General features: G+C 48.7%; 8 protein-coding genes across 8 annotated transcripts; 2 read left to right on the top strand and 6 right to left on the bottom strand.

Annotated features, from left to right (window-relative positions):
- Positions 1-586: 586 nt before the first annotated feature.
- Positions 587-2,417, bottom strand: PG986_002174 (uncharacterized protein; the record flags this gene model as incomplete). Its single annotated transcript, XM_066838396.1, has 3 exons — positions 587-718; positions 1,364-1,916; positions 1,972-2,417. 3 exons carry the CDS (start codon positions 2,415-2,417, stop codon positions 587-589), a joined length of 1,131 nt encoding a protein of 376 aa, XP_066707289.1.
- A 424-nt stretch (positions 2,418-2,841) lies between these two features.
- Positions 2,842-3,764, top strand: PG986_002173 (uncharacterized protein; the record flags this gene model as incomplete). Its single annotated transcript, XM_066838395.1, is given in 3 exon segments — positions 2,842-3,164; positions 3,223-3,514; positions 3,525-3,764. 3 exon segments carry the CDS (start codon positions 2,842-2,844, stop codon positions 3,762-3,764), a joined length of 855 nt encoding a protein of 284 aa, XP_066707288.1.
- A 197-nt stretch (positions 3,765-3,961) lies between these two features.
- PG986_002172 (uncharacterized protein) lies at positions 3,962-6,733 on the bottom strand (the record flags this gene model as incomplete). The annotated part of the gene is made up of 6 exons (XM_066838394.1): positions 3,962-4,625; positions 4,742-4,936; positions 5,179-5,510; positions 5,600-6,385; positions 6,528-6,630; positions 6,726-6,733. 6 exons carry the CDS (start codon positions 6,731-6,733, stop codon positions 3,962-3,964), a joined length of 2,088 nt encoding a protein of 695 aa, XP_066707287.1.
- Positions 6,734-7,317: 584 nt separating this feature from the next.
- PG986_002171 (uncharacterized protein) lies at positions 7,318-8,034 on the bottom strand (the record flags this gene model as incomplete). Its single annotated transcript, XM_066838393.1, has 1 exon — positions 7,318-8,034. One exon carries the CDS (start codon positions 8,032-8,034, stop codon positions 7,318-7,320), a length of 717 nt encoding a protein of 238 aa, XP_066707286.1.
- A 1,141-nt stretch (positions 8,035-9,175) lies between these two features.
- On the bottom strand, positions 9,176-9,553 carry PG986_002170 (uncharacterized protein; the record flags this gene model as incomplete). The annotated part of the gene is made up of 1 exon (XM_066838392.1): positions 9,176-9,553. One exon carries the CDS (start codon positions 9,551-9,553, stop codon positions 9,176-9,178), a length of 378 nt encoding a protein of 125 aa, XP_066707285.1.
- Positions 9,554-12,594: 3,041 nt separating this feature from the next.
- On the bottom strand, positions 12,595-13,769 carry PG986_002169 (uncharacterized protein; the record flags this gene model as incomplete). Its single annotated transcript, XM_066838391.1, has 3 exons — positions 12,595-13,152; positions 13,448-13,647; positions 13,724-13,769. 3 exons carry the CDS (start codon positions 13,767-13,769, stop codon positions 12,595-12,597), a joined length of 804 nt encoding a protein of 267 aa, XP_066707284.1.
- Positions 13,770-14,757: 988 nt separating this feature from the next.
- Positions 14,758-16,833, bottom strand: PG986_002168 (putative D-lactate dehydrogenase (cytochrome); the record flags this gene model as incomplete). Its single annotated transcript, XM_066838390.1, has 4 exons — positions 14,758-14,850; positions 14,961-15,989; positions 16,078-16,409; positions 16,572-16,833. The coding sequence occupies 4 exons, from the start codon at positions 16,831-16,833 to the stop codon at positions 14,758-14,760; spliced, it is 1,716 nt and encodes a 571-aa protein (XP_066707283.1).
- Positions 16,834-18,473: 1,640 nt separating this feature from the next.
- On the top strand, positions 18,474-20,233 carry PG986_002167 (uncharacterized protein; the record flags this gene model as incomplete). Its single annotated transcript, XM_066838389.1, has 5 exons — positions 18,474-18,557; positions 19,220-19,609; positions 19,796-19,861; positions 19,953-20,030; positions 20,177-20,233. 5 exons carry the CDS (start codon positions 18,474-18,476, stop codon positions 20,231-20,233), a joined length of 675 nt encoding a protein of 224 aa, XP_066707282.1.
- Between the last annotated feature and the right edge of the window lie 5,673 nt (positions 20,234-25,906).

The following is a 25,906-nucleotide window of genomic DNA, read 5'->3' as shown; positions in this document are numbered from 1 at the left end:
ATCTCCCAATCTTCTGGCTCGGCACCCGTTCGTACACCCTGAATCCCCACGTACTCCCAACAGTCCGTTTTACTACACCAAAATGATACTGATCCTGGTTCTTCGCCCGAGAACTTGGACTCAATAAATTCCCCAAACCCACCAATATCCACACCACACCTGGAAATCATGGCTAGATATTGGCGGAATATACTCCTAGCAGCCTCTACCGCCGAATTTGTGCACCTTGTGCAGTATATTTGGCCCACAGCGCGTCTGATGGCATTCCCGTTCATATCGATATATTAAAAAGACAACTGTAGACCAAACATGACGAAGGGCCATTGGAGCTTAGTTCATTCGCAGACCTAATGATGTTCCGACTTTCCACAATATGCTTCACGACATCCTCCATCAGGTCTGTCCAGATATTGGTTCCAGAGATGCCCATTTTAGCCACCGGTAGCGATTTAGTACCCAGATATATCAGAAGCCTTTGTAGAAGGACTTTAATGGGATGATTTATGTGGTATTCAAGCAGACGCAGGCCAATTTCCGGGAGCAATATTTCACCATTCCGAGAGAGTATCGCTCTTACAAAATGGCCTTATCGACCTATCTCGTGGAGCCTCGGCAAGCCACGAATTCCGGGGTAGGCGCTTCCGAAGTCTTCGGTAAACATAGCTGCAAGCAGCAATCGTCCGTGAAGAGATGATGCATCGTAGAACTCGCAGTCGAACTATACTGAGCGCCTTATAGCATCGAAACGCGCTGCCGGGCCGTTGTAGTTTTAGAATAATATTTAAAATAATATCGGATTATTTAAGTATTAACTTATAATATTATCGCACGTAAAAATGGAACTTTATTAAAGCGTACGGTAATAATAATATATATACTTAACGTAATATACCCTTTAAATTCGATTAAAGCCCGGAAGTCTTAGTGGGATTTAAACGAAAAACGACTTAGAATTTACTTTATTTTACACGTGTCGTCTTTTTTTCGACACGAGGCGAACTTAAACCACGACCTTCTCTTTAATCATCCACTTATAATATAAGGCGGTACGCGCGTAAAACGTACGAATTACCACTTAAATATCTTACGTAAACGCTATTAAAAGCTTATAATTATCGCACGTAAAAATAAAACTCCACTAAAGCGTACGGCAATAATGGCATATATACTTAATACGACAAATACTTTATATTAAATACGACTGAATCTCTTGCTTATGCCAAGGAGTGAGTAATAGGTAATAAAATAATATCGGGGCATCGTATCCGGTCAGAAATTCACAAATTTGCCAATTCTGGCACTCCAGTGCGACCTGCGAAAAATGGGAGATGAACCCCATGTCGCGGAGCCAATTTTTACTCACTTGCATCATTGTTTCTACAAGGCTGGACCCACGGATTTGCTTTGTATCGTAGACAGATATTTGGCCTTGCGCGATTAGTGACTTCAGCTTTTGGAGTGAATCCGGTTTGCTCCGCATGGTTTCTGTCATGAGTTCCCAAGCCGTCGAGTCAACCGGGTGGAGGTTGGATGTATGTAAGTGGTAGTTCCATCCTGCGTGACTTTTGCGTACAATGGAGTCAAGGGTACTTGAAGAAAACCAGCGGGGCAGTTTGGTTCGGAGTCGTAAATCCCAAAAGTCATCATTGTGCTCTTGTTGTGCGCCCTTGCTGCTGTACATGACTTCCAAGGACCCAGTCAGATTGCTGAGTCCCAGTCGGAAATCGGGCCAGAATTGCTGCGACCAGAGAGCGACACGGCGTTCCTTCATGCCGTTTCGGGACAATTCTTGTCCCGCATTGGGTCGCATGGACTCTGGGGTAGACTGGGAGCTAGTGAGTGTGGTGTCTGGTGGTGCTGGTAGGCTAGCAAGCAGCTGGGTAACAATGATATCAGGTTGCCTTTTCTGAAGATCTCTGTAACTTCCAGTTAGTAGCAAAAACAAGACAGCAACATCTCGGAAGTACACACATGAGGTATCGCTGTTGCTCTAGTCCGTACATCTGACATGCCATCCGCAACATCTGCATAGCGGATGACAGTCGCTTCTCATGAGACGCCAGAGTATCCTTCTGCAGGACAATGCGCGCCGCTCGGAGCTTGCGCTTAGCTTTGCTACCCTCGTGAACTTGTTTGTGGAGGTTCTCGGCTAACGTTCCCAGACTGTCAGCTGCTTGCTGACACTGGATCATGGCGACCCCCAGTGCGCCCCTGAGGGCAGGCGGGCCGTCATCGTTGATATGGGTCGCGAGAAGCGGCGAGAAGAGCTGGATCTGATCCAAGTGTGGCTGGAGCTCTTCCGGGACATTGCTGACCTGCTCCAATAGACTCTTGACCTTGAAGCTGGTCGCGACGGTCTTGGTGGCGAGCTCCGCGATGCCGATGACGGATGGGGTCAGACCGACTACTTCAGCCATATTGGGGGCTTCAGCGATTGTGAGCGATGGATCATTATTCCGTAGTCTCGACAGCAGAGGTTATGTGAACAGGAATGAGATTTATGAAAAGAAAAGTGGCTCGTTGGGCACTCTGCGAGGCAGCCTGGTGAGAAAATACCCCGCCCGCTTTGCGTGGCTATGCACCCGTAAGGCAGCCACCTCGCAAGGCGCACTGATCTGCAGCTCGCATAGCACCGGGCAGAGTCGCAGTGGCTTTGATGTGCCTTGAAGCTTAGCCTACGAAGTATGTATTAGCTTGCATCCGGGCCGAGTTCCCCGCGTGTTTCGCCTCGAGGCTAATGAAGCTTCCTTCCTTGACACCTTCTAACTAGCCAACGCTGGAATAGTCCAGCGCTGAACCCACAATCTTAATTCGACGACAACGATGGCAACACGCTCAACCATGTCCGACACCCTCGAGCCCAAGCCGCAACCAGCCTGCCTGTTCTTTCGCAAGCTACCCCCAGAGATTCGCCGTCAGGTGTATGAGCATGTATTTGGATATGGACACCTGCACATCTTCATCTACGAACAGAGACTCGTCTGCCTCCTCTGTCAGAACCCGACGGCAGTAGGCCCGGATGGCCACGATGTGTGTATCGGCATGTCCATGTCCCGTTTCAAAAGGCCATGGAACGACGATGCATTCAAACAACTACCACCGAACCCTGCTTCCGACAAGAAGCGGCAGCATCTTTCGGCCTTGCTGACTGTTTGCCGCACCATGTAAGAACCGCTATGGCTGATAGCAAGCTGTGTAGCTCAAGACTGACACGCTCGACAGGTACTTGGAGACCGTCGACACCCTCTACCGGAGTCACGTGTTCCACTTCAGCAACATCATCTCCATGGCCGTCTTCCCCCGCGAAATCGTCCCGCGCCACCGCGACATGCTGCACCACCTCCGCATCGACCTATCCCTGCTGGCGTGCGGCCGCGCGGACGAGCTCTACATCTTCATCCACAACTCCTTCAGCCAGAAGTGGCCGGCCTGGGACGACGACGACGGGGCGGGCGGTGATGCGGGTGAAGAGACGCCCTGGGAGTGCGCCTGGGGCGCCCATCGCGGGGCTCACGTCGCTGCAGACGCTCATTGTCACAATCGAGATCACGAGACCGAGGGGGGATCATGACGATACGGACAACTGGGCTCGCCCGGGCGTATCGGCTAGTCTGGAGACGTCGCTCTTCGAGCCCCTGACGAAGATCGTCTGCAACGATTTCCTGCTCAGGGTCAACTGGCCGGTACCGGCACCGATAGAAGGCCAGTGGGGACCCGATTACTCGTTTCGGATCGAACGATTCACTTCCCGAGTTATAGACTGAGAGTGCTTGACTACTAACACGTGATCTGGAAATTGTTCTTATTATTCTTCTTCCCCAAGCTACTGTGAGCCTATCACCTCGTTTTTGATGCCTTTAACAGGATACTGTGTCGCGTACCCGACCATGATATCATGAGTTCTTTTCATCGGCAATGTAGCCTGTCTAATCTAGTACGTGTATTAGCGTACTCCCTCTCCTCAAACATCCGCTTCGGCCTCGGTACCGTCCGCCACCACGGTCGTGAACTCGTCAAAGAGGGCCAGCTGGTCGAACTTGAGCGCCAGCTCGTGGACCCGGGCGCGGTCCGGGTCCGTGATGGCGAGGTCGAAGTCGACGATGCACGAGCTGAAGACCTGCGCGCTGATGAGGTGGTGCTGCCCGCTCTCGCGGGCGACGGCCTCGATGATCCGCAGCGCCTCCGCGCTCGTCAGGTTGCCGCTGTCGACGGCCATGGCCAGCATCGCCTTGATGACGTCGAGCCACATCGGGTAGCGCTTGTAGAGCTCCTGCAGGTACACCAGGCTCAGCCGGAAGTAGAAGCGCCACTCGTCCGCGGCGTCGGCGTCGGCGTCGTCTTCGTCTCTGTTTCCGTTTCCGTTACCGTTACCGTTTCGGCGCGTCGTCGCCGCCTTCATCAGCGCGGTGTTGAGGTGCATCATGCCGCAGCTCAGGATCGGGCTGTAGAGGCTCGACTGCAGCTGCGAGATGTAGATGTACAGCAGCCGCTTCAGCTGGTTCATGGACGCGTCGAAGATCTTGTCCGGGGTGCTGTCGGCGGCGGCGAATGACTGCAGGCGCAGGGTGGCGGCGGAGCCGAGGAAGGGGCGGAGGATGTAGAGGATGGTGCCGTGGTACAGACAGCTGCGATAGAAACAATTGGTGTAGGTTAGTTCCGTGAGTCTCTTCTTCTTCTGCTGCTTTCTCCCGCTTTCTGTTTTTCTTTTTACCAGACCCGGTTGCGGCTGGCGGAAACTGACAATAGCAAGTATGTGTGCGCAGGGCTGTGGTAGCCGCATGCGAGCTCCTTGGGCAACGTATCAGCCCAAGAGAGCAGGGACTGGAACTTTGTTTCCGCAAAGGCCAGAGAGGGCGGTGATGCGTCTGGGTCGCCCTCGGCGCAGTGGTATACGAAATATATCTCATAGGTGATGAGGCAGAACCTGCTAAGGGCACTGAATGTGTGTCCCATATAGGCCGGTAGTTGGTAGGGCGGCCAGAAAGGCGGGCGCGGGTTGGACGTCGGAAGATCCCCGTGTCCGGGAATGGGAAATACCGGAGGGTGTTCGATGGGCTTGATTGCGTAAAAGATTGCGTGGATTCTATATAATAATGGTAGCTGTCAGAACGGGGGATGGGATCAAGGGGCCCAGGGGCCTATATACACAGGGACGGGCTGTGCGCGCGCAATACTCACGTCAACCAGTTGAATGCTCCCCAGGCCACCTGGGCCCTTTCTCGAAGCTGGTCCGACGATAGCTGGCGCCACGCCTTCCATTGATCGTCTACGTCGTGGGCCTGACTGACACCAAAGAGGCCAGTTTCCACCGCCTTGCGGCGCGCGGTCGCGAACAGATCGAGCGCCAGTGTTTCCCTGCCGGCCATCGTACTCCCGAACCCGAACAGCATGGTGGCCGTGATGGTCATGGGTCTACTGTCCGCTCCCTCCGCCCTGTGCAGTTTCTGCGCCTCGTGAAAGAGCGCCGGGATGAGCGAGCTCGACTTGATATCCACCGTCGTAAACGATTGCTGGAAAAGAGGTAACAACAGTAAACCGTGAGCGGGCGACCGAAGAGGAACAATGGTAACGAGGGGATATCGCCAAGCAAGCCACTCACGCATGCCATGTACAGCAAAGCTACGACCAGGAATGGGGAGCAAAAGTCGACCCGCTGGTACACCAGGCTGTCTATGACCAAGTCCGCATCGAAGATGCCAAAGAACGGATGGTCGGATTCGAGATAGAGGGAGATGGCGCTGGCGGCGAAGACATTGTCTAACGGCACTCGGGTCCAGTAGCCGATGTTTAGGTGTTTCAGGCGCTCGTCGCAGTATTCGGGCGTCTGAGAAGGTCCCGAGACGGAGGATACAATCGTCGGGGGGATGCCCTGCCAGGGCGAGGACAGCGTGCTCTGGCCTTCCCAGGCGTCTGTCGGGGCCGTCGTTATCGGGGCGGGACCGTGGTGCCGATGGGAGCTCCGCGTCGCGGATCGGAGCAAGGTGTCGATGTCGATGTTCTTCGTGTCGAGGGGCACCAGGGTCGGGTAGACCATGCCGTGTAGGAAGGTGAGCTCGAATTCGATGGAGGAGCCGGTCGGGGACATCAGGCCGCGGGCGTGCCGGAGGTCGGAGGGGCGGGCCCGTTCAGCCAGACTGCCCTGGACGGAGGCGCGGACCTGGGAGGCGTCGGACGAGGTTCGCAGCTGCCTCAGTATGTTGTTGGCCTCCTCGACGGGCACAGATCGGAGGTAGGCTAGGAAGTCGTTGTGCTCATCGAGCTCCTTTGTCAGCCTCTGGACCTGGGACTGGAGCCCGGAGATGGTCATGGCCTTCTCCTCGTCGGCGTAGTGACATTCCACTTCTTGCTTGCTGCAACGGGTGCAGCTCGGCCGTTTCCCATCGCACTAAAAGGCCGCCCCCCGAGCAAAAGTTGCAGGGCTTATGCTTAGCCTGGGGGCTTTGGGGGGGGAGGGGAAGGGGGCTAGGAAGCGATGACGAAGCCAGGCACGAAGTAGTGTAGTCAACGGAGGAAGCACACCCACTCACTTTGCTCTTCTTGAGGCGGCAATTGCCGCAGGCCATGTGGCTCCGTTGTCGCTTCTCGGGCGGTGGTTGCGAGGACTCGGGGGTGGTTGGCCACCGTCCTGGACTGGAGCCGGAACCAGGGTCCGGTATCGTTTGCTCATAATGCTCAGCCAAACCCTAAAAGGCCACGGCAGCGAACGATAGGTATGTATCACGGACTCTACCATTCTTATACCTGGCGTGTATGCGCGGGATCGTCCAGAATGGACTTGGGAGAGACTGACTGCGGGAGATGACACTGGGCTATTATTAATGTGACCAGTTCCCCCTACCCCATTTGCAAGTCTCCGGTCTGGCGTACCACTAGAAAGTTGAAAGAAGCAACGAGAAGCCCAGGTTGTTAGAATCGTGGGAATCAGCATCGAGGGTTTCCACGCCTGCAGGGCTCAAAGGCCAGTTGTCTAACTCGACATGCATGTGTCCTGCCCCCGTCTCTCTTTCTTTAGTCGCTTCGCGGGAACTGGAGAAGCCAAGGCTTTGTCAAATGCGACTGACGCTCGGGCATGATCCTTACTATTCTCGGATCTGAGTCCGGAGACAGTTCCGGACCAGTTAAAATGAAGAGTCCTCCCTGTTTATTGTTCTCCACTATTATACAAGTTCAGATCAAGCCATCATGGACTGCCCACATCCTGGACGTGATCGCCCCTAGGACCAGTCTTTTAATGGGGTGCAGAAACATCGCCACTGCATGGATGGTCTACATCCCACCCTCCATTGTCACTTCGATGACGGGTTGCTAAACAGCCCTTCATGGCCAATAGTTGTCTGCAACTCGTACGCGACGAGCGGCCATCCCGCGTCGCATTGACACGGGGGTAGCGGCAGCACAAGCTGGGGATGCCGCGTGAGCTGCCTCTGCCGCTTGGGTATCCGCGACGTGCTCTTCCTCGGCGGCGTGTTCCCCCTTTTCCGCGTTTTCCTCCGCCGCCGCGTGGTCTTCGGCTGCGGCGTGTTCTTCGGCTGCCGGATGGGCTTTGGCTGCTGCATGGGCTTCAGCGGCCGCATAGGCGTCCTCAGCCGGTGCTGCGTGACAAGGTGGGCAAGGCGGAGCAGGATGGCAGGCGGGTGGCGGAGCATGATCGGCGGCAGCCGATGCCGCCGGAACGTGTGCAGCGGCCGAGCTGCTCGCCTGGGCTGAGCCATCCACTTCTGCCGTCAAGTTCGCCAACGCGTGATGCGGGGGCGGCGGATGAGCACACGGGGCACAGGCTTCGGCTGCCGGGCAGGCATGGGCCTCGGCCGAAGCAGCTGGGTGAGCAGCAGCCTCGGGAGCGACGTCTATATTGGACGTGGGGTTAGCACTGGCCTTTGCACAGAGCTGGACTTCGGGTATCTTACGGGCTTGCTCCTCGGCTACGAATACCACAGCACCATTGACGTGATGGGCCTGCTCGGCCGCAACGGCCGAAAAGGTAATCAACAGAGTAACAGCGGCCTGCCGCAGCGTGAAAGTAAGAGGAGTCATTGTCAAAATTGGATTGGAGTAGAGGGTACGGTGAGGTGTGAAGGTGACGAGTTACAATGTTGTTGGAAAGTCGGAAGAAGTAGGATGGGTGATAAGGAGGCATCTGTATATCAGCATTTGTCCGGGAGCATGGTACTTATCTATCGAATGGCAACAACTCTCACTTTAGGTGGGAGTATGTCTGTCCAGTACTACGAGCTGCCTTGGCTGCCACCGATGTGGATGGCATCAATGACACCCGCCAGACGGCAACACCACAACAGCTGACCAGGTTTTACATGACGGGTTCAAAAAGGAGCGGGCTGTGTCTCATTGAGACTGCCGTTGTTCGAGTTACTAGCCTTTTGAGGATGCTACGCTGTACGAGAACGGTTCCAACACCAAAAGCCCGGTGTAGTGATTCGTGGACGATGGCCACTATCCAAGTTAAGATGAAGCCTGACAGCGTCGGTAACATAGGCATTCTACTGATGTGTCAAGAAGAACTGGTGGCGCACCTCCAAGCGTGGCCTATGTTAGGACGAAGAGCGCTTGCGTCTGGTTCATGACTAGTTTTGGCTTGAATGAAACCTGTCACTCTATTAACGCCTATGGCGAACTTGTGACGCCGAACAGGAGACCTGCTACTACCCCTGAGGAGCTAGTTTAACCCTTGTTACTCTAAATAAGATCACTGGCGGGGAGAGTTCAACTAACACATGTTGCGTCGTACTGACATTCCACAATATAGCTAAAATAACTGGTGGCTGGAAAACGCCCCGTGGTGGATCTCATCCCATGTTTGCCAAGTTTGCACCTGCAAGGCACACATAAAAGTCAAGCCCAATGTCTGAGCGCAGCCGGCTTCCGTGAAACCAAGAGATCCGATAACTGATTCAAGCAAACCACTATCGCCTATCCCCGACCGCAAAGCTACGTATCTGCGCCAGTACTAGTCCAATAAAGCAATAAATAGGTAGTAAATATAATACAATGATTCAGTTATAAGGAGTATTGCGTCCCGCGCCTCCCAGCGTCCGGCCTCTCGACCACAACAAGGTTGGTCAAAGTTATGTTATGTAGCCCCCTCACAACCAATGGTTTCCCGCAGCGCGTGCGCAACGCCCAGCTACCCGACGCCTCGCTGACACGGCCGTGGCGGCTACGAAGTCGGCAAACTGGGTCTCCTCTTCTTCGTCCTCCTCTTCATCATCTTCTTCATCTTCGTCGTCATCGTCCTCCTCCTCTTCGCTTCCCCCCCATCCTCTTCAGTAGCAGCGGCCGAGGTTGCAGCGTCGACGTCCTCGTCCACTTCCGCAGACAGGTCCGCATGGCCAGCTGACGCCGTGGCCGAACTGTTCGTGGGCCCCGACTGAATCACGTTCGTCGGCCCGGATCGGGTCAAGCCCGTCGACACGTCAGCAGCAGCCGCAGCACATGGAGCGCAGGCTGGAGGTGGCGGGCAAGCGCATGCGTCGGCCGCAGCGGCATCTGGAGTTACGTTAGAGATCGACCAACGTTGAATTCCAGCAACACGCATAGGTGGCATGGGATGGAAGGTTGATTACGAGCTAACTCCTGAGTATTAGCTTCGGCCGGTTTAGCTGAAGCGGCAGAGGAAGCAATCAGGAGCGCAACAGCGGCCTGTCGCAGTGAGAAGTGAATTGGAGACATTGTAGGAATTTGGTGTTAAGACGCTTAGTCCAAGTTATTCGAGATAGCAAGAATTAGTCTGATAGATGACTAGATGCCGCTTGCCAGTCAACGGGAAGCTTGGTGGGTGGACGATGAAGAGTTGTCAGTCTCGTGAATATCAGGCAAGTAGGGTGGTATTTATCTGCATGCTGAATGCTGACAACTTCCCCCTCTATAATACACTGTCTATATGCTCAAACAGCTGAAGCGATGTTGTTTACAAGCCAGAAGGTCACAATGCAACTCTCCGACACTACAAGAGCTTTAGACGGCCACTAGCGCGTTTGTTCGCTTGCAACTACCAGGCGTTGTAGCTACGCGAGCTGGGCTGTTCGGGTGTGCATTTGATTTGATCGAAACCGAACGACTTGCGACTTCTTCACGAGGGGCTGTTGTTGCAGTATTCGCTGGGCGCTTTAAACTCTTTCGTTTGTGTGCCAGCGTCGGTTCCAGCCTCAACACCAGCGCCGGCTATCTCGTGAAAATCACCAACTTGAGAGTTATAACCGACGCGGTCGGTATGAGTAGCCGGGCTTTCAGCTCACGTGCCAACAAATGGCCGCTCACCTCGAGGGCCTTGGCTTGTGTGGAATGCGAACAACCACTACTGACCGTCTGATCTACGACTAACCTTAAACTTGAGACCTGCAACCCAGGGGGGAAGTATGCAAAGTACATGAATCTCATCTCGTGACGTGCAAGTCAAAATCAATGGTTTGAGCGCAGTCAGACTTTCGTCGCAAGGAAATATCGGACGAGGTGATCGACACAACTCAAAGATAAGATGCGGCACCAGGGGTATGACGCATTTGCAACGCGCTGAAATGCCCAAGCGTATCTATTAGGGACGTGTTTACTCTAGTCAGCCAGCTGAGCTTTTAGGCCGCGCACGTTCCTTTAAAGGGGTTAGAAGCATATGTCCGGTAACGGCCCCCTTTTTTTATATATTAGCCGAAAATCTAGCAGCATGTTTATTTCGACCCTTTAATTAAAAAGTGAAAAAAAGCCGGCTAATCGTCGTCTCGTCTTTTTTTTGTTTTATTTTAAGACCGGCTAATTATATCGACCTACTTAGCTTTTTTTCGATTAGTAGTATTAGCTACGATTATTTAATTGATCCAGCTTTTTCTAGGGCTTTATAGGGCCTTATAAGGGCCTTATAAAGCGTAGAAGGCGCTGTAAAGGGTACTGTAAAGGGTGCTGTAAGTACTATAGCTTATAAAGGGTATTATAAAAATAAGTATAGTATTACTCGCGCTCGGTCCTCGAACCGGCGTACGTTAAAATTAATAAGTATAGTATTATTTACACTCGGCCTTTAACGTACGCTCGATTATATACTCGACCTCTCGAAACGTTACTTTTATTTCGAATAAGATTTAAATTAGCTGGCTGAAAAGGTGCGTGCGTCGGCCGATAAGCTGGAAGCTGGCTGACTAGAGTAAACACGTTCTAGGTATTAACAACAGCGAAATGTGAGAAGAGGATGATTCAACCGAGGGGTAGGATTCTATCTGGCTCTCAAACGTACGACAGACTGGGCTCTGTCAGAAGGCCACATCACACTACCGGTAAATCAGTAATTACACGACGCGCAGTTCTCCTGAAGCTCATGGTAGTTTCGGTCCCCCTTCCCGCCAAGAGCTAAGGAGCGCGAGAGCTTTGTGCGCGAGGGCAGGGTACCCGAGGACAATCCAAGGCCGGCATATGGACTCTGGGGTTTTCCGTCTTTTCTCGGCTGGAACTCTAGAGTCACATCGGTGGCGATCCTTGCTTTTGCGGGAAGAATCCTTGGCGCGCCCTGGATCTATCCGCCAAGGAAACTTGGGAGTAGTGGCGATCAGGTACTCCTCTTTCCAGGTTCTGGGGGTCTTTGTGATTTCTTCCTGCAATGCAGACAGCGATGTTGAAGGCTCCATGTCAAATTTCGGGGTTTCCCCCTTATCTCTTCCTCACAGCGGTCAATAGTTCTCCCTACTATAGCAAAAGGAGAAAACACCGGGCCAAAGTCCCCGGTCACATGCATCTCCGTCACTGTGGACGAGATGCAAAGATCCTAGTAGCAATAATAAGACTCGAGGAGGTGGATATCTTAAGTCCGATGAGAGTGGGTTGGGTGTACGTCAAGCTCTTCACGTGCTGTTCCAGCCGGACTGAAATCTCCGGAAACTGAAAGAGTTGAACCACATGGACATTTCTGGAAAGAGGCCATTTATGAAGATGCTCAGTAGAAAAATCAGTCTACGGCCTGGGTGGTGCCAAGACGACTGACAGGCTTCTACACAACTGCAAACGGCGATTGTATCTCGAACAAGAGACTTGAAGGACGATGCACATTTTCCCGATAGGTCACTCGGCTGCTACCCGTGTATGGCTCGGCTGCAGAACAGGTTCTCGGACACACCGATCTGCCACTAGTAGCGGAGCTTTCAGGGTGGTGTTTGCCAAAAGGAAGTTGGCTTCAGATCTGTCATACGGTATCTACATCCCTGGAGCCAGTCACTGCACACATTGGATTGGGTAACTTCCATTGCGATCCATCACTGTGTACTACAAGATAAGTTGGTATATTCAAAGTAGTACTGTCACATTGATATGTTTTTGATATACCTACTTAATACACATAGCGCAGTCAATAATCAAAGAATCATAATGGTATAGTCAACTGCCTACCCAAATCTATGCTATGAAAACTCGGGACTAACTACTCTCACACGAAGGAGATACCTGACGACAAAATTTACCACATTAACTTTTTTTTTCTTTTGCTTTTCGACTCATACCAGCGCAGGCCAGCAGAAGCAAGTGACTCAAAACCGAGCAAACCCAAACCCATGTAGCTCGCTACAAGACCCCAACATACGATTGCCCCAAGTCCAAGTAGTTTCATACCGTGAACCGCCGCTCGTAGAAATACCGGTAATGCGGCATAGCCAAATCCACCATCTCCCGAACCATTCCCACATCCTCCCCAAACTCCGCCTCCCAACCTCGCATCTCCGCCTCCAGGTCCCGATTCGTGCCCGCCCGGCTCGCATCGACCCCCGAAGACTCGACCAAGAACCGCTGGCTCGCGTAGTACGCCGGATGCATCCCGCCCCTCTCCTCCGCGGTCGGCGCGTCCCACGCCAAGCAAGCCCGCGCCGGGTCGAGGCCGAGCCGCGCACACAAACGGCGCGCGAACTCGGGGCTCTGCGTCATGAGGTCGTCCGCGTCGACGACGACGGGCTCGATGCCCCCGCCCCGCGCCCGGTAGGCTTCGTACGCGCCGCGGACCCAGAGCGTGCTCGTGCTGATGAGGAAGTTGGGCCGGCCGCTGCCGCGCGGGAGGCCCAGGGCGCCCAGGACGCGGTAGGCCGAGGGCACGGCCAGGCGCGGGTCGCGGATCGCGAGGACGGGCACGGTGCCGGGGCGAAGAGGAGGTCGTCCGGGATCGGGGTTACGCTGTCGATGGAATCTAGCAGAGCGTCGCGCAGAGCCCCCTGGCCCCTCTCGTCGCTGCTGGACTTGCCGGTGTTGGCGCCGGTGTCTCCTGCGGCGGCTGCGGCTGCTAGTATCTCGGACTCGGTGGGTGATGGGCTGTGGATGACCTTGAGCACCTTCTCCGAGCATACTAAAGAGAACGGATGGTCTTGTAGAAGCAGCATTCACCCCTTAATTATTTATCAGAACCCGGTATGTCATCTTGCCTAACCATGCAAAACAAAGGGGGTCTAGGTCAAGGCCAAGCTCTACTTACCTTGTCACGACAATCCTGCAAAGCCAACCGCCAAGTCGACACCCCCTTTTCAATCGCCGTGTCAAAAGCAGACCGCGCATCGTTCGACATGCCCTCAGCCCAGGTCTCACCCATCAACCATTCGACCTGCGCCGGGCCAAATGTATTGCCGAGTATCTGGAGGTTCGATTGTTTGCTGAGTATGCGGCGCAGCAGTTGAGCTGGAGGCAATTGGTATGTTTTAGCGATGCGATCGGGGGTGCTTTGTACTATTTCATCGAAACGATGCGGGCTTACCGGCAGACCGCGGCTGGTCGAACAGCAGAATCTGAGATGGTGGCATGGCCATTGCGAAGAGCGGGCAGAAGCAATATATGCACAAAGGTCGTCGCTGTGTATAGCGTATAGGTAGGCAAATAAATTCACTAATGGCATCTGCTATTGGACACATGGATCTGGATGGGTTTAAATTATTATAATGTTCGCCAGATAATACGACTGCCTTGCCGGACATTAGGCAACACCGTTGTACACGACACAGCTTACGCGCTTGATACGTTTTAGAGATGCAGGATGTTGTCAATCGCGGAAGTCGTTTGTCTAGCGGCAGGCAGCCATTAAAACATATCGCGATTTCAAATCTCACGGGAGCCAGGCAGGCTTAAAAGCGCGCTTCCCATTGGCTCGCAATCATCTTGATAATACAATATATGATAAGGGCATTTATGTTTTTTTTCTTTCACACGACCCCCTTTTTGCACCGATTCCCAGTGCCAGCAGATATGAAGATATTTTATAGAAAGCGCATGGGTAAAAGGGGCTCTCCATTGAATGTGATCCTCCCTATACCCTTGGGAAACATTATTTACTCCTTCTTTACTCTGATATAGTGGGATGCATCCAGCTGGGATAAAGGATAATCACAAATACGAATGTGTATGACACGTATGTCGGTGGGAGTAAGTACGAGGCAGCATGGAACCTATATTAAAATAGTCATGTGATTTAAGGAGGCGGATCCCCAACGATCTGTATCTGAAACACATGATAATCTTTCCATCATCGTAAGTCTCAGTCTTAGTGCCAGTCTACATATTGGCGTTCTCTGTTCATTGTCTGTGTACGATATCAAAGCCTTTTACATCTAGCACATTGCTTCTTTTCCCACGGCGCTGGTCGCTGGGCTCGTAATTTGCTGTTGTTATTGTATTCTTCTTGTATTTGGTACTGGCCGTTTCATATGGAGATAGTATTCGTTTATATACACGTTGCAACCAGCAGTCCAAGGCAAGACACAATATCGGCCAGGCGTCACTACACCATCCCCCGGTCTACCACTCGGCCACCTCACCAGCCTTCGGCTTCTGGATCCTGATGACCTTGTCGCAGTTCAGTAGGCAGAGAGGATCGAGAGCCAGTTTGAGCTGTTTGCGTGTTGCGATATGTCAGCAATCCCATCTCAGTCAATCGGTACGAGCAAATGCGTGGCAGGGGATAATAATTGTGTGTGAAGGGAGGGGGAAGAAGAACAAACCTTTCGCATGGTATCCACGGTAGTATCGCCCAACTCGTGAGGCAAGTAATCCCGCTTGACCAGACCGACGCCGTGCTCGCCCGTGACGGTCCCCTCCATCTCGACCGCCTTCTTCACCATGCGGTGGACCAGGTCCTCGGCGTCGAGCCGCTGCTGGTCGTTGGAGAGCAGGATGATGTGGAAGTTGCCGTCGCCGACGTGGCCAACAATGGTGCCGTACATGCCGCTCCGCTTGATGTCGTCCTTGGTCAGCTCGATGAGCTCGGGCAGGCGGCTCATGGGCACGGCCACGTCGCCCGTCCACACGTGGTCACCTTCCTTGGCCATGGCCTGCGTGCTCCAGAGGGCCTCCTTGCGCGCGCTCCAGAGCTCGGCCTTTTCCTCCTCCGTCTTGGCGAACTCGAAGCTCTGGCTGCCCGTCGACCGGGCCATCTTCTGCACCAGCTCGATCTGCTCCTTGACGCCGCGCTCGGTGCCGCTGAACTTGAAGAAGAGCGTCGGTGACTCCTTCCAAACCTTCTTGGTCATGCCCGCGTGGTTGATGCACTTCATCTGCTCGTCGTCGAGGATCTCGACGGCCGCCACGGGCACGCCGTCGCCCACGACGCGCGCGACGCAGTCGGCGGCCTGCCGGATGGTGCCGAAGGAGCAAACGGCGACGCTCGTGCTCTGGGGCTTGACCGTGACCTTGAGGGTGGCCTCGGTGACGAGGCCGAGGGTGCCCTCGCTCCCGATGAAGAGCTTGGTCAGGTCGTAGCCGGCCGAGGACTTGCGGGGCCGCTGCCGCGTCTTGATGACGGTGCCGTCGGCGAGCACGACGGTGAGCGAGAGGACCCACTCGCGCATGGTGCCGTAGCGGTAGGCGTTGGTGCCGCTACAGCCGGTGCCGATCATGCCGCCAATCATGGCGCCCGGGCCCGGGTCGGGCGGGAAGAAGAGGTTGTCCTGGGCCAGCTGCTCGTTCAGGAGCTCCCAGCCGACGGCGGGCTGGACGACGACGTCCAGGTCGTCCTTGTGCAGGCTGAGGACCTTGTCCATGCGGCTGAAGTCGACCGAGATGCCGCCGCGGGTGGGGGGTGAAGTGGCCCTCGAGGCTGGTGCCGCCGCTGTAGCCGACGACGGGGATCTTGCGCGAGTGGCAGACCTTCATGATGCGGGAGACCTCGTCGGTGGTGGCGGGGTATACGACGGCGAAGGGCCGCTCGGAGTCGTGGGCGCGGTAGGAGGACCAGTCGGAGATGGAGTGTGTATGTAAGTCATGGTCGATGGTGCTAACGTTCTCCTTGCCGACAATATCGGCGAAGTCGGTCCAGGCCGCCTCGAGGTTGGCCTTGCCCAGGTTGTGTCGCAAAGGACGAGCTTGCGAGAGGGGAGCAGTCGAGTGGGGGTCGGGATCCTGGGGACTCAGGGTGCCCATCCAGTAGGCGCCAGCGACACCGGCGACGAACACTGTACAAGAGAAGAGTGGTGGTTAGCTCCGGAGCCTTCGCATGCATGCGGGGATCGTGCCATCTCCAGCTTCACGGAAAGCAGTGGCTTGGCTCGAGAGGGATTCTAGGCAGTAGCAGTGTAGAAAAAGAAAAAGAAAAAGAGCCAATCGCAGCGACATACTGAAGGTGATGGCCCAATTCCTCGAACCGGCAGCGTTCTCTCGTTGCGCGGCGAACTTCTCCCGTTCTTTCCTCTCGCGGACGATACGTGAGGATATACTCTCCAGCATCTGGCCCTTGAAGCTGGGGCCGTTGGATCCTTCCTTTTCTGTCGCATAACATCGCAGAGACGAGCGGGTGAGGCTGTTGGGGCATGGCGATCGTGCTGCAGCGGCTGCAGCGCGAGCCGGGGAGCTCGTGGCGGCGCCGAAGCTTCGTAGCATGGTGTCGGGTTTGGCTTTGGCTCTGTCGCACGACGGGGCGTGGCAGTATATCGGGCTCTTGGGAAACCAATGGTCAATTAAGTATCAGCTCCGAGTGAGCATTGTCTCCGGGGCGCCTGCGGTTCGAGGGTGGCAGTCGGAATGGGCGGGATGTGGCCGGAAATGTTGGCCGGTGGAAGCTCGTCAATTCGGTAGAAAATCACGACTTCGGGCGCGCGATAAGAGCTTTTGGCCCGATACAGCGAGGGTGGGAGGAGTTGCAGCTGCAGTCCCCTGTAAAGCCAGCCCACCAAGACACCAAGACACTACCTTAGCAGCTCCACACCTTTCCGTCCCGAGCGGGGTGTCGCTGTCTTCCCCCAATGGCATGTGGATGACCGAGACAAAGACACAGAGATGGCATGCTGCAATTTGCCATCAGCTTGATCGCCTGACTATTTAAGGTACATTTACATGCATACCTATACTGATGGGAAATACTATTGAGTAATATTTCTGTCTCAAGGTCAATGGGAACCAGTTCAGTTCGTCCATGTTGGAGAGGCACAGCTATCCATCAGGCCCTCCCCCAGAACTCCCCCACCTACAATGCCGGAAAGGACCGCATACTGTACAACGACCTCAACCGAGATTGGGCGCGTGCCGGCGATCGCTCGGCAGCAATGCCCGGATTCATTCTTCAACTGGACTATTCAAACCTCCGAGCATCAATCAAGGGGCAATGAGTCCTCTCTTTGACTGACGTATGTGTGCAGCTTGATTGCGGAGTCGTTCTCGGGCAAGCTAACAGAGCGAGCCACCCGATTTGGCCCAAGAAAGAGCTGACTGACCCCGTGGCGACGCAATTCCCTCCATCAAAAACTGGGTGGCAGGCATATGTTACATAGAGACGCTGTCACAGCCTTGGATTAATCGCTTCAGATATGTATGACATGACCTTGAGGGCGTGAACGTGCTGCAATCCAACCGCGATCCCAGCACTCTGCTTTTCTTTCTCTTGGGCGCGCAGGATTGGAAAGTTCAGGCTAGCTCTTTGAGCATGGAGATTGCATTGTCGACACTCCGGCATGCACGATCCTTGATGGATTTAGACCGTCGTCTCCTCATCCTCCGAGCTCATACTGCCTCGGGGCTTGGAGGTGGATGCTCGCAGATTCGCTATGCAATTGCACTTGAGGACTCAGGGGCAGAAGAAACCGACATAAGGTCTCGGTCAAGGCGGCGCGGCATGACAATGGGGTCTCCATGTTAGCCCACCAAAGGAAGCCATCCTTTACGAGGGCAGCTTTTTTGCTGGCTGTTTGTGGCTGGGCCAACGGGACACAGGATCTGCAGGACTGGGTTCAACTTCCCATTGCACCATATCGGCGTTCCTGTTTATCGTCTCCTGGTGAATCACGAGTCCTACGGGGTTCCCTCGCTGTCATCGTATAATAAGAACTGAATAGAGGAGCCTCAATCAGACCGTGTTTTCTTAATCACAGACAATTCACTTCAAGTAACACGGCGAAAGATTCCTTGGCCTAGCCACAAAACGAAGTACCATAGCCGGACTGGCCAAAGAGACCCTAGAAGCAAACCCCCGAGAGCGAGATTGAAAGGAGAAAGAGAGGACGAAATCACATCCATATCTCGTCATAATGCACTTCACAACTCTCTTTCTCGCGCTGGTCGCAGCTGCCCTCACTGCTGCTCTACCCACATCGAAGGACTACGGCGAGGAGGTAAGCTCCTCGTTTCTTTCTCGTTCTCTCTCCTGTGGGCCCCAAAGGTGGTGATAACTTCTCTGCTTTCACTTTTGTTGCTGTTCTGTGATTTTATACCCCGTGTCCGTTTGTCCAAAAAGGTTGTGGAGTGTGACCCTGTTGACAAGCACTGGGCAGATATGCGAGAAGACGTGTTACATCGCCATCAACGGGCAATTAACTTGCTCGATGGATTGCCCCGAGGCGCCAGATGGCCAAAAGACTGGCCACACGTCCCGTTAGAGAGAGTGAGGAAGTGAGTTTCTCAGCCGTCTGCTTTCCATCATACCTTGCTGGGCGGGTTGTTTACCTCGTCTGCGCTTGTTTGCGATACTGACGCGTTTACTATAGAGTCGTTTCTGTTTCTATGAACGTGGCATCCATGGCCACACTACCCTGTGCATCTTGTTGAGAGGATTTGTGAGAGCTGGGCTTAGTTCTGGAGGAGTGTTGATTCGATAATACAGAGGCCAATGCAGCCATCAATGTACATAAAAACTGCCATCAGTCTATAATTCACGTACCTTCTTGGCCCTTTCAAACCGAAGACGATGGCTCTTGCTCAACTGCCTGCAGGGTTATTCATTTCTTTCCAGCTATCATCTTAGCATCAATTCTTCTCGAGGTGAACAAGCTAAAAGGCAGCAACTTCTTCGCATCGGTCAGAGATCCGACTCTTCCTTCTTTCACATCACTCACGACCAGCTCCCGCAAAGTCGACCAACCACCACCACCACCACCAGTACCACCAGTACCACCAGTACCACCAGTACCCCGACCCTCCTCGCAAAATGCGCTTCGCAACTGTCTTCGCACTGGCCATCACAGCCATTGTACCGGCAACTGCCACTCCTATTCCCGACGACAAGCATGATTTGCAAAACTGCTATTTCTCCTGTGTCGCAGCCACTCTTAATCCCGAACAATGCGGAGACAAGTGTTTCGACGACATGGACGAACCAGAACCCATCCATGTCCTTCTTGACCCCCACAACCTTCCCACCCTGATCCAAAAACGTGCATGGCTCAATGTAAGTCTTGTTCCTGAGCGTCCTCTAAGGCCCTTCTCTTCTAGTATTTTTCTTCCTCTTTTCTCCCCCCCTCTTTCCCTCCCACTCCCTTTTCTTAACTCTTTCTCCCGTTTCCCCCTTCTGTCGCTCCCTCCTGTTCCGCTCAGTAGACTTGACAACGTTCAACTGACTTAAGAACTACACTAGGATTGCATGGAGGTGTGTGAAGACGATGGTGATCTCAGCTACAAGACATGCAGCACCTTTTGCGAGGTAAGTTTCGTGTTCTGGTCCCCTTTTCTCCCTTTTTCTCGTGACTTCCTCGCGACGACTCAACGGTGTCTAACTAAATTGCAAAAAACAGAGGGTGATGATCAAGGTCGTCCGTGACGCTTCCAAGCTCAATGCAAACGCCGAATCGGACGACAGCTCCCCTGATCACGTAGGTATTCTTTTTATTACGGTCTGCCACGATCAGGTTTTATCTTTCCTGTGTTGTCGGCTGGGATACTGACGCCGCTTAATGACAGGACGATCTTGCTGTAAACTCGCTGTTGCCCTGAGCATGACGACCTTATTAAAATGAAGCCGGTCGTTGAGTTCAATGTTTCTTCTACAACCCATTTTGGTTACGACGATCTCTAGTGGTTGGATTGTTTGAGGATTACCTGGGATGACAGCGATGTGTGGATCAGTACGGAGACGGCATGCTGTTGCTGAGAGGATCGCAATGTAGCTAGCTAGCTTGAAATCATGTTTTGCTTTTATTTTTGCAGTTGAGCATGTTTTAACTAGTGATGTGTTCGGCTGACTAGACGCTGTACGTGAACTCGTTTTATTCTGTTACCCCTTAGAAATATTCTAATATCCACGATTTTTATATATATTAATAAAGGTATAGTAAAACCTAACGCATTAAAAATACCACGTGTTTTAAACCTACTCCCTTAGAACCTTTATAAAATCTAGTATTTTTAACGTGGTTTACCACTACGCGACGTATATTACTTGGCGACGCACCTTAATTTAATTTTAATATAATTAAACTTTAACGCGTAATACTTCTATAATTATAATACCTAATTAATCCTAAGAAGATCGGATAGTTTTAATAATTTAAGCGATACGAAACGGACCGAATTAAATAAGCTAAAAAGTAGTAGCAAAAGCTTATAATATACCCGAATTAATTTTACGCTATTAAATCCACGGCCGAACTTTAAAACGCGAAATTCGACTGAAACGACGTAAAATAAATCTAATTAAAAAGGAAGTACTTCGTAAACATATAATTAATTTAAATATTTAAGGAATGCCTCTTAATTTCGTTAATATAGAAAATATAATTAATTTTTTACTGCGTTGCGCGGCGGCGACCGCGTCGGTAAGTATTAGGTTAAACGCTTTATCGACCGTAACTCGGACTTAAAAACTAAAATAAATCGTCGGTATAATTATTAAAAAGCTTTTTACGAAAATTTTAAAATTATTTTTACTTAGTTTATATTAATCGCGAATATAAAAGCGAAATACGGGATTATTAACGAAAATATTTAAAATTTCGACGAAACCGGCTTTATAATAAGCATAATCGGGTTAATACTCGTCGTAATACGCGCCGAGCGGCGTAAAAAAGCGAAGTCGGTTTAGCTTAATAATCGGGAATAAATAATAGCGATTAAATATATTAATTCGTAGGGTTAGTATATTCCGCCGTTTTTAATCGTTTAAAGTTAATATTACCTCGTAAACTAGTTTTACGAAACCGATTTACCGGGTAACTAAATAATTAAACCGATTTTTAATAATTAAACTAATAACGAAACAAGTTTAAACTAAATTAAGCATTTCGATAAATATATTAAATTATAAACGAAAAGTCGCTACCGCCTTTTAATTCTCGACGGCCACGAGAGCTATATTTCGGCCGAATTCGAAATATACTATTAAAATAACGATATTATTACTATTAATATACCTCCTTATTTATTACACTTACTTTAACTTTTTAATATAGCACTTTATTCGCTTTTAAAACGTGCTTATTCGAAAAAATCGAGTTATTTATTAAGGCTTTTATAAATTATATTATTAAGCTCGAGTTTTTTATTACCTTTAAAGCCGCGCATTTTATTATTTTTATAGAAGTTAACATTAAATCTAGATTCAGCGTATCTAGTTTAATACCTTATAACCTTAACGAGGTAATTAGTAAACTAAATATACGTCTCCGAACGCTTATACTTAACCTATCCCGTCTAGGGACGGCTAGTACCTACGACCCTTAAACGCCGTTTAACCCCTAATAAATAACTAAGCACTTTACTTATATTAAAAAAAGGTTTTTATTTATTAAGAAAGCTCTCCGACGCCGATTTTAAATACGGTAAACTAAATAGCGAAAGGTATAATTAAAATAGTTTATAAAATAACCCTTATACGTAATAAAATATATATATTAAAAGAGGTTAATTTAATACTTTTTAAGCGCCGGAGAGTTAAAAAGTCGCGAGTTTAACTTAAAAAGCTTTTACTATTAAGGAATTTTAATAGCTATAAAACGAAAAGGTAAAAAAGAAGCGTTTAACGCCTAATAAAAATAAAAATAAGGGTTCGTTAAAACGGAAAGCGATTAATAAAAAGCGCTGTAATATTTACGGCGAAATAAGTTATAATACGTGTTATAGTTGCAGTAATTCGAGAGGTAAAGCTATAGGTTATTACTTTATTATGGAAAACCGAAAAAGATGGGGAAAGAAGGAAAAAGTCCAGCTTTACCGGGACGATTTCTTTATTTAAATAAGTAGGGAAAAATCAAGTGGCGCTCGGGCTATTTTTCGTATGCCCTTATTTTATTTTAGTTGGCAAAGCTATTAAAGGCTTATTTTAAAGTGCGCTGTAATATTACCCCCCCTTTTAAAATAGCTCGTTTCGAGATATATTAAATAAAAAATTAGTACTATAATTACTTAAACTTATTCCTTTATTTAAATTATTGTTTTTTTCGACCTTTTCGTTATACTGTTTTTTTTTCGGGGGCGGCCGGTTTATTATTATTTTCGTGTGGCTCGTTAAACGTGTCGTTTTCGGCCGCTTATAGTTAGTGCTGTAAACGTATCGAGGGATTAAAAGCCTCGGGAATTTATTCGTAGTAAGTTTATAATTATTTAGCCGTATTTTTAAAGTTCTTTACGGGATATCAAGTTAAGTCGGGATTTTATTTTTTTTATTCGACCTAATATTATAATTTTCGATAGTAAGTCTTTAAGCTAGTAATACGGTGTATTTCTTATTTTTCTTTTTCGCTTAGTTCGATTACCTCGCCGTTAAGGTTTCGTGCCGTTTATTCGATTAAGGGGTTATTCGAGTATTTCTTAAGTCGGTTTATATGAAAGACCTTAGAACTTATTTATTTTTCTGGGATTTTTAATAGATACGAGTGATCGATTTTTCGTTCGATTTTATAGTGCTGTCGGGTTAAAAGATAATCGAGTTTGTCGGCAGGCCTTATAAAAGACTAGGTTTTTTTAATAATGAATACCCGATCCCCGATATCGAAATTCGGTTACTATCGATACTTATTTTTTTAATTATACATTCTCTATTAAGCTTTAGTTATATTTCCTCTAGCTGCTTTATAATAGTTAACGATTCGTTTTATTTAATTTTATACGGTTATTCGGTTAAGCTTTTCGCGTTTTTTTAAGTTCGTTATATTTTTAGTTTTAGTTTTTTAATTCCAAGTAGATTTTATAGGGAACCCTATTTCGATTTCGTAGGGGGAATATTCTATTAAATCTTAGGGTAACGCAGCTTAAGCGGTATTTATAGCCGGTAAAGCTTCGTCTTAGTCGTTTTAAAAATAATTAATAAATACTCATAGCTTTTACTCGAGATATTAAATCGCTATTTCGGCTTATCCCGTCGTTTAAAAGTAACCTACCGAGGATAGTTTTTATTTAATTTTTAGGATTTTTAATACTTTATTTATAAAAGCGGAGATAAACTACGGTCTTCGGTTTAAAATTATTATTAAGGGGTAGTTATACGTTCGGTATAATTCTTCGTAGTATAATTAAGCTGCTTTAGCTGCGGTGATAATTATCCGATAAGCGATGCTTTATATTCGTTTCTTTAATTTATCGATTATTAGCATAATATTATCGTTCCCTTTTTTATTTTTAAGCATTATTTTAAAGTTTATCTCGATAGCGTTCTAGGGTCGTAATAGAATTAATAATAGGTGTAAAAGGCTTAGTGTTTTATTGCGGGGAACTTTGCTCGGTTTATATTTTATATAGTTAATTATAAATATATCGTAATCCTTATTTAATCCTAGCTACTAGTATTTTATCTATACTAGCCGTTTAGTTTTATTCCTTTTTAAGTATACTATAAGGGTTCGAGAGTGAACTTTATCGATTATACGGGTTCGAAGGTCGTTTTTGTCGAGTATAATAAAGCGGCCTTAGAATAGGATAAACCGTTTATTAATAGTCTATTTTTATGTTTTATTTTTTCGGGCTTTTTTATTTATATATTTCTAACCCCGGATATATAATATTTTCGTGTAAGAGGGTATCAATAAGTTTATATTTAGAGTGTTCGGGTAATTCTTCGATTAAGTATAATTAAGAGCTCGCTTTTTTTTAATCGGGTAACGCGTTTCTTTTAAGGTTTAAATAACGTTTAAAAAGACTAGTTTAAATAGGGCTATAGTTTATTAGGCGTTTTTTTATCCTTTTAAGTTTTGAGATTACCCGTTTTTTTAGAAAGTGCGTTAGCGAGGACGTTTTCTCCCCTCGGCTTATAAGTGATTATAAAATTATATTATAATAACGTGTTAACTTAAGCCGTTTATTTTACGTTAAGTAGTTGTTTAGTGCCGAAATATTAAAGTATTTCGTGATTAGTAATTACGAGAAATGGTTAAGATCGTTATAATTCTACTAGTTTCGCTTTTTAATATTTAAGCGTTTTTATTATTACTAGTATTTTTTTATCCTAGATAAGGTAGTTATACTCGGCTCTTTATATTGTTTCGGAGTAAAAGTATACGGGATGCTATTTATTATTAAGTCCCTTTTTTTAGAGTAAGACGTTAGTTAAAATACTATTCGATGTATCGGTCTCGACTCGGGTTTTTTTATCGTAAGAAAAGTGTGTTAATACGGGCGTTTTTAGGAGTAATTTTTTTAACCTTTCGAATGTTTCCTAATATTTATCGGTTTACGCGAAAGTGAGACTTTTTTAGTTAAGTTCGTTAAAGGCTTAGCGATGCGGCTGTATTCGTATACGAAGCGTCGATAGTAATTATAAAATCTAAGGAAGGATTAGACGGCTTTAATATTAGTAGGGGCGTCCTAGTCTTTAACGGCCTTAATTTTTTCGGGGTCGATTTTTACGCCGTTTATACCTACTATAAAGCCGAGGTATTTAGTCTTAGTAACGTAAAATTCGTATTTTTTTATATTAATTTAAAGGCCTATTTCCTTTAGTTTTTATAACACTTTTTTAATATATTCCACGTGTTTTTTTCGTTTTCTAAGTAAATTAGGATATTATCGAGGTAAGCGCTATAGAATAAATTTAAGTATTTTATTAGGATTTCGTTAATAAATCACTGGAACGTTACGGGGCTATTAGTGAGTTTAAAAGGGAGAATTTAATATTTAAAGGATTTATACCTAGTCCGAAATATTATTAAATTTTAATCCTGGAGTTTTATACGAATCCTATAAAATGTTTAGCGAATATCGATTTTAGTGTATATTTTAGTCTTAGTTATTTTGTTAAGGGTTTCGTTAATTAGCGGCAGCGGATACCGGTTTTTTTAGTGAGTGTATTTAGTTTACGATAATTAACGTAGAAACGGAGTTCTTTATTAGTTTTTCGTATAAATAAGATAAGCGCTGTCTACGGAGCAGTATTATTAACGATAAAACCTTTTTTTAAGGCGGCGGTAACGTATTTTTTATAGGCTTTAAGTTTTTCGAGGGATATTTTGTAAAATAGGCTAAACTTTAAGTTTTCGGGGCTTTTTTTTTTAGGTTTATTCGATAATCGTTTACGCTTCCCCGGTACGGCGCGATGATATCGGATTAGGTTTTATTAAAAATATCGTGGTATTTATAATAATTAAGGGGCATAGCTTTTTTAACTTTTTATTTTAAGGTTTTTTCGTTGTTTAATAGGAAGTTGTTTTTAAGGTCAATAACTCGGTTAATATCGCTTAGGTATACGATTTTTATAACGTCGGAATCGATATTATTAAAGAATCCGTTTACGTTTAAAGTTTATATTTCAACGGGCCCTGAT

This window comes from Apiospora aurea (assembly GCF_038362705.1).
Source record: "Apiospora aurea strain CBS 24483 chromosome Unknown utg000001l_segment0_segment0, whole genome shotgun sequence".
Taxonomy (NCBI): Eukaryota; Fungi; Ascomycota; class Sordariomycetes; order Amphisphaeriales; family Apiosporaceae; genus Apiospora; species Apiospora aurea.
This window is presented reverse-complemented; position numbering and strand designations above follow the sequence as displayed.